The sequence below is a fragment of the Carlito syrichta genome, unplaced genomic scaffold (assembly GCF_000164805.1).
Source record: "Carlito syrichta isolate Samal-C Ts95f unplaced genomic scaffold, Tarsius_syrichta-2.0.1 Scaffold130480, whole genome shotgun sequence".
In the NCBI taxonomy this organism is placed as follows: domain Eukaryota; kingdom Metazoa; phylum Chordata; class Mammalia; order Primates; family Tarsiidae; genus Carlito; species Carlito syrichta.
Genome location: NW_007074576.1, coordinates 17,053 through 23,312, shown reverse-complemented (window position 1 = coordinate 23,312; position 6,260 = coordinate 17,053). Strand labels below are relative to the sequence as shown.

General features: G+C 54.7%; 1 protein-coding gene across 1 annotated transcript; it reads right to left on the bottom strand.

Moving 5' to 3' along the window:
• Positions 1-2,260: 2,260 nt before the first annotated feature.
• Positions 2,261-4,259, bottom strand: FGF21 (fibroblast growth factor 21). Its single transcript, XM_008049064.1, has 3 exons — positions 4,025-4,259; positions 3,809-3,912; positions 2,261-2,551 (listed from the first exon to the last, which is right to left on the bottom strand). The coding sequence occupies exons 1-3, from the start codon at positions 4,257-4,259 to the stop codon at positions 2,261-2,263; spliced, it is 630 nt and encodes a 209-aa protein (XP_008047255.1).
• Between the last annotated feature and the right edge of the window lie 2,001 nt (positions 4,260-6,260).

Here is a 6,260-nt window from a genome sequence, read left to right as displayed (position 1 = left end):
CTGTAATTCTGGCTACTTGGAAGGCTGAGGTGGAAGGATCGCCGGAGCCCAGCAGATCGAAGCTGCAGTGGCCAGGAGCGGCCACTGCACTCCAGTCCAGGCGACAGAGTGAGACTCCAACTCAAAAAAAAAAAAAAGAAAGAAAGTAAGAACAATTAATAGTGAAATGGCTGTAATGTGCAAGGTAGTGTGGCAAAACTGGATACTTAGAGATATTCGTACCACGTCTCAAGGAGGCACATGTACCACTGTCCCTGTCGGTGTTGCACTTTCGCCCCAGATGAATCAGGGAACGTCGTGGCAATGCAAAGCCAAATGAAAACCAGCATTAATGCTGTAGGCGATATAGATGCTTACACAAGAAGGTGCCTGGAGACTGGGCGCAGTGGCTCACGCCTATAATCCCAGCACTTTGGGAGGCCGAGGTGAGAGAATTGCCTGAGACCATGAGCTGGAGACCAGCCTGGGCAACTTGGCGAGACCTCGTCTCTACAATAAATCAAAAAAGTAGCCAGGCATGGTGTTGTGTGCCTGTAGTTCTAGCTACTTGGAAGGCTGAGGCAGAAGGATCGCCTGAGCCCAGCAAATGGAGGCTGTGGTGGCCATGAGCATGACACTGCACTCCTGCTTGGGTGACAGAGTGAGACTTTGGCTCAAAAAAAAAAGCAAATTGTAATTCAATTGGGCACAAGTTCTCAGGGTCTCTTGGGGCTGTGTCTTGGGCCTTGGTCACTCATATTTGGTTCAGAATACACCTTTTTGAATATTTTACAGAATTTGGCTTTTTTATCAACAACTCCCAGCCTCCAGCTTCCTCTCAGATCCGGGTGCCTACATTTTTATTCCTTTGCTCTTCTGGGACCCGAGCCTCTGATTCCTCGGGACTTGAGTGCTAGGGTGGCACCAAATCCCTCACCAGGATCCAGGAGTCCTTGCCCTGTCTCTGAGGACCAGGACATTTCGCCATTCCTACCACTGATTGACCCTAGAAAACTACATCTTCCATAAGGCTGTGGGCCAGCAGAGTCATTAAAATAAAGTCCCCCATTATTGACGTGAAACTGAGAAATAGTTCTGAGGCAGGGTAGCCACAGGTTAGACACAGATGGATAAATTTCCCATAGGTAGGTTTTAGGAAGCATTCATACTTTGTTTGTTTATTTGTTTTGAGTCAGAGTCTCACTCTGTCACCCAGGCTGGATTGCAGTGGTACACTCACGGCCACTGCAACCTTGACCTGCTGGGCTCAGGCAATCCTTCCACATTAGCCTTCCAAGTAGCTAGAGCCACAGGCATATACCACCACACACGGTTCATTTATAAAATTTATTTATTGTAGAGATGAGGTCTTGCCAGGTCGCCCAGGCTGGTCTCAAACCCCTGGACTCAGACAATCCTTTCGCCTCTGCCTCTTAGAGTCGGAGTCTCTGTTGCCCAGGCTGGAGTGCAGTGGCATACTCACAGCCACCACAACCTCACCTGCTGGGCTCAGGTGATCCTTGCACCTTAGCCTTCCAAGTAGATGGAACTACAGGCATGTGCCACCATGCCTGGTTAATTTTTTTGATTTATTGTAGAGACGAGGTCTCAACAAGTGGCCCAGATTGGTCTCGAACCCCTGGACTCAGGCAATCCTCTCGCCTCGGCCTCCCAAAGTTCTGCGATTACAGGCATGAGCCACCGTGTCCGACTAAGATTTCTCTTTTTCAGAAACTTGCCTGCCTGTGGCAGGTCTTCTGCCAAGAATCTTCCTTTTTCCTTCTCTTCTCTCACTTATAAACTGTTTTAAAACTTTGCTGGCCACCCTGAAAAATTATTCCGGAGTCAAGTAAAAGAACTCCACCCAGGGGCAACTCCCTTGGATCCCCTTCTCTGTCCTCTCAATAAATTCTTCTTTCTCAAAAAACAAAACACAACAAACCCACCTGGCGTCAGTCCCAAGATGCTAACAGTGGGTTGGGGTGGATGAAAAGTCCTGTCCATCAAAGGGCAGGGAGAGTCCCACAGTCCCTTGGGACACCTTAGCAGAACAGAAAGCTGAGGCCCAGCAGGAACCTGGGACCTTTGGGCAGTGGGAGGGGAGGTGGGAGGGGGGTTTTGAGAGACCAGGAAGTGGATCCCGCTTTTTTTCTCAACACTCACACATGTTCACTCTGATCCTCCTTAGCCTTTTATTACCTTATGAAAAATAGAAAAATAAATAAGATAAATAACTCAATAAATAAAGAGGGGGAGACCCAATGATACACCGCCCGTGGCTTCAGGAAGCATAGCTGGGGCTTTGGCCCTGTGAAGACCCCACCAGGCTCAGAGGGTCCGAGGAGCCCACATCGGGGGGCTCGGGGGCCAGGATCCCCGGTGGATCTGGCGCAGAGGGGGGTCGGCCTGGCAGTGGGAGGAAGCGGGCTGGTCCCCGGAGGGTTGGGTCCTGGTGTGGGGAATGGTGGGGGGGCAGGTGCAGTGGAAGGCCGAGGGTCTCGGACTGGTAAACGTTGTATCCGTCTTCAAGAAGCAGCTCCCGGAAGCTGCAGGTCTTGGGGTCAAAGTAGAGCTGAGGAACAAAGAACAGGGGTCAGAGACGAGGATTCCCATATGTGCTCCCGCTGCGGGACCCAGAAGGCCAGGTCCCCAGCCTCTCCTCCCTCAGACTGGAGGGGCCAGACCTTCAGCCCCTTCTCCAGGAAGCGAAACTCCAAATGCAGGTGCAGTGGTGCATGTCTGTAATTCCAACACCTTGGAAGGCTGAGGTGGGAGGATCCTTTGAGCCCAGGAGTTCAAGGCCAGCTTGGGGCAACATAACAAGACCATGTCTCTACAAAAAACTTACTGGGCACAGTGGCTCAAGCCTGTAATTCCAGCACTTTGGGAGGCCGAGGAAAGAGGATTGTCTGAGCCCAGGGATTCAAGACCAGCCTGGGCAACATGGCGAGATCTCATCTCTACAAAAATCAAAAAATGAGCTGGGCATGGTAGCATGCACCTGTAGTTCCAGCTACTTGGAAGGCTGAGACAGAAGGATCACCTGAGCCCAGCAGGTTGAGGTTGTGGAGGCTGTGAGTGTGCCACTGCACTCCAGCCTGGGCGACAGAGTGAGACCCTGACTGAAAAAAAAAATTAGCCATGTGTGGTGGTGTGCACCTGCCGTTCTAGCTACTTAGGAGGCTGAGGAGGAAGGATCGCCTGAGTCCAGGAGGTCATGGCTGTGGTCGTGACTATGCCACTGTACTTCAGCCTGGGCTATAGAGTCACGGAGTGAGAACTTGACTCAGAAAACAAGACAAAACAAAACAAACAAACAAACAAAAAACAAACAAAAACTCCAAAAGCAGATTTTCTTCTTTACTTCCCTGGAAGTCCTGCAGGGCCGACTTTCCTGTTTGGATTTCACAAGGAAGAACATTCTAGCCCAGGTACTCATCATTGCTCTCTAAGGCCAAGAGGGAGGTCTGGCTACCACCCAAAGTCCTGGTCATGTTACTGGCCATGGCTTTCCTGAGCGTCCCTCTTGCCCGGCATGAGCCAGGCACACAGGAGCCTTGCTGGTCAGGAGCAGGGGTTACAGAGTCACGACACTCGGCCTCTGAGGCCATCCATACAACTGAGTCCAGTGGCATCTCTCCGCTTGAGCCTCCGTTTCCTCATCTTGCAAGCATCGATGACAACAGTTACAGAAGTTGCAGTGAGGTCGAGGTATGCAGAGAACATAGGACCACATCTGTCCCTGGCAAATGTGCAAGACCCGGTCCCCCAGATAGTGAAGATGACCTGTGGAAGGGTGGTGGGCGAGGGGGCGGGCCAGAAAACTCACCGATCCATACAGGGCCCCATCTGGCCTCTGGCACAGGAACCTGGATGTCTTGACTCCCAAGATTTGAATGACCCCAGGCTTCAGGGCTTTCAGTTCCAAGAGACCTAGGGGAGGACAGCACTAAGGCAACCCGAGGATCTCTCCTGCCCGCTGGGTCCCAGCCCCAGGGCCTCTGATCCCCAGTCCCTCTTCCCTCAGCCCCTCCCCCACACTTACTTTCGGGGCTCCGGCGGGCTACCCCCACCACTGTGCCGTCTGCCCTGATCTCCAGGTGGGCTTCCATCTCCTGGTCATCATCTGTGTAGAGATACCGCTGCCGAACTTGGTTCCCGAATTGGAGGAGGGGGCTGGAGTCAGGGATGGGGTGCGCCTGGCAGGCTCCTGCCAGGAGGACGGCCAGCACGGGGACCCACAGTCCTGGGTGCGCGAACCCGGCCTTGTCCCAGCCCATCGATGGCTCACGTCCTAGGCGAGCTCTGGGGTGTGAGGCTGCAGCCGCTGAATGTTGAGATGGGTTTGAGATTCTGGTATCCGCAGATGGCTCCTTGGGTGGCCTGAACGCCTGGGTCCTCTTCCTCCTGGACCCAAGGCTGACAGAACACCCAGGATTCAGGGGATACTTGCAGAAGCTCCAGTATTTATACCCAGACTGACCCGCCCAATCACCCTACCCTACCCACGCCTGACCCTGTGATATCTGACCCACTTGGCAGGAGCTGGGATGCCACCGTGGCCAGGACAGCCTGAACAGATGATGCAACCTAGGGGTCCTTCCCACTGGGGCCTGGGCTCCTGGGTCTGGGGGATGAGAGAGATGAGGACCTGATGAAAGGGACCCAGGTGACAGGGGGTGAGGGCCAAGATTCCTGAGTCTTGGGAAGAAGGTCTGGGGGGGTCTCACTGAGGGAGGAGGGTCTGGGGGCCTGGACTCTTGGGACTGAGAGAGGAGAGGCTGGGGGCCTGGACTCCTGGGTCTGAAGAAGGAGGCGCTGATGGTCTGGACTCCTGGGACTGTGGTAAAATGGGGTGGGGGCCTGGACCCCTGGGTCTGAAGTAAGAGGGGCTGGGGACCCGGACCCCTGGGTTTGAAAGAGAAGGGACTGGGGTCTGGAGTCCTGGGTCTAGGGAATGAGAGAGATGATTAACCGGGACCCAGGTGACAGAGTGTGAGGACCAAGATTCCAGAATCTTGGAGGAGGGTCAGGGGGTCTCACTGAGGGAGGAAGGGCTGGGAGCCTGGGCTCCTGGTCTGAGGGAGGTGGGGCTGGGGGTCTGGACTTCTGGGTCTGAGGGAGGAGGGACTAGGGGTCTTGACTCCCAGGTCTGAGGGAATAAGGACTGGAAGCCTAGAAAACCACTTCCTTGACTGACTAATGCAGATTTTTTTTTTTAGCGTCTCACTGCGTCACCCAGGCTAGACTGCAGTGGCATACTCATGGCTACTGCAGCCTCTACCTGCTGGGCTCAGGCGATCAGTGTTCCAAGAAGGTGGAACCACAGGTGTGCACCACCAAGCCCGGTTAACTTTTTATTTATTGTATAGATGAGGTCTCGCCATGTTGTCCAGGCTGGTCTCGAACTGACTAGTACAGACGGTGTTACACGGTGGAATTTGTGTGACCCACCTGCATTTGTGGGTTGAACTGGGTCTGACACTGATCATCAGGAAGACAGTAACTGCTACATGAAAGAAGTGCCCTCAGCAGTGTCACAGGTGTCCTGCCTTGGACGCCTCTCAACTGGCGGTGTGCCAGTCTCAACCTCACCAACCCCTGCTCAGCTGCTCGACCATGGACCTTCCAGCCACCTCTTCCCTGGTGTTTGTTTAACCAGAGAAGTTATCCCAGTCTGACAGGTGCTCCCAAAATAGCCCAGAAGAGGAGGGGCGAAAGTCTCTGAACGGAATTGGCAGCCGGGTCAGGCTCTGAAGGGGAAAGTTAGACCCAGAGGGTAGAGGGGCGACGTGATGCCCTGGAGGGCTAAAGTGCAGGGCCCAGATGCCTGGGTCTGAGGGACCAGAAGTTTGGGGGCTTGGACTCCATGGTCCGAGGGAGGAGGACCTGGAGGCCTGGACTTGGGATCTGAGGGAGGAGGGGCTGAGGCCTGGACTCCTGGGTCTGAGGGAGGAGGGCCTGGGACCTGGACTCTGGGGTCTGAAGGCAGAGGGCCTGGGCCTGGACTCCTAGGTCTGAGGGAGCAGGGGATGGGGGTCTGGACTCCCGGGTCTGAGGGAGGAGGGGCTGGGAGCTGAGTCCTTAGTCTGGAGAACTGATGGTGAAACATCCGGCGAATCAACTCGAATCCCTGAGCGTGTGGCATTGCTTTATCTTGAAGGGAATGGTCAGGCTGCGCAGGCCCGGGGCTGGAGGGGGCTTTGGACGAGACAAAAGGCTTCAGGGCCAGGGAGGCCTTTGTCCCCGGCGCCAGCGGCCGCGGGCCCTGCGGGAGGCAG

Coding starts and splice junctions, on each gene's coding strand:
- FGF21 (XM_008049064.1), bottom strand. CDS start 4,259: ATGGGCTGGGACAAGGCCGGGTTCGCGCACCCAGGACTGTGGGTCCCC. Junction 3,913..4,024: donor AGCCCGCCGGAGCCCCGAAA/GTAAGTGTGGGG, acceptor GTCCTCCCCTAG/GTCTCTTGGAACTGAAAGCC. Junction 2,552..3,808: donor ATGGGGCCCTGTATGGATCG/GTGAGTTTTCTG, acceptor TTTGTTCCTCAG/CTCTACTTTGACCCCAAGAC.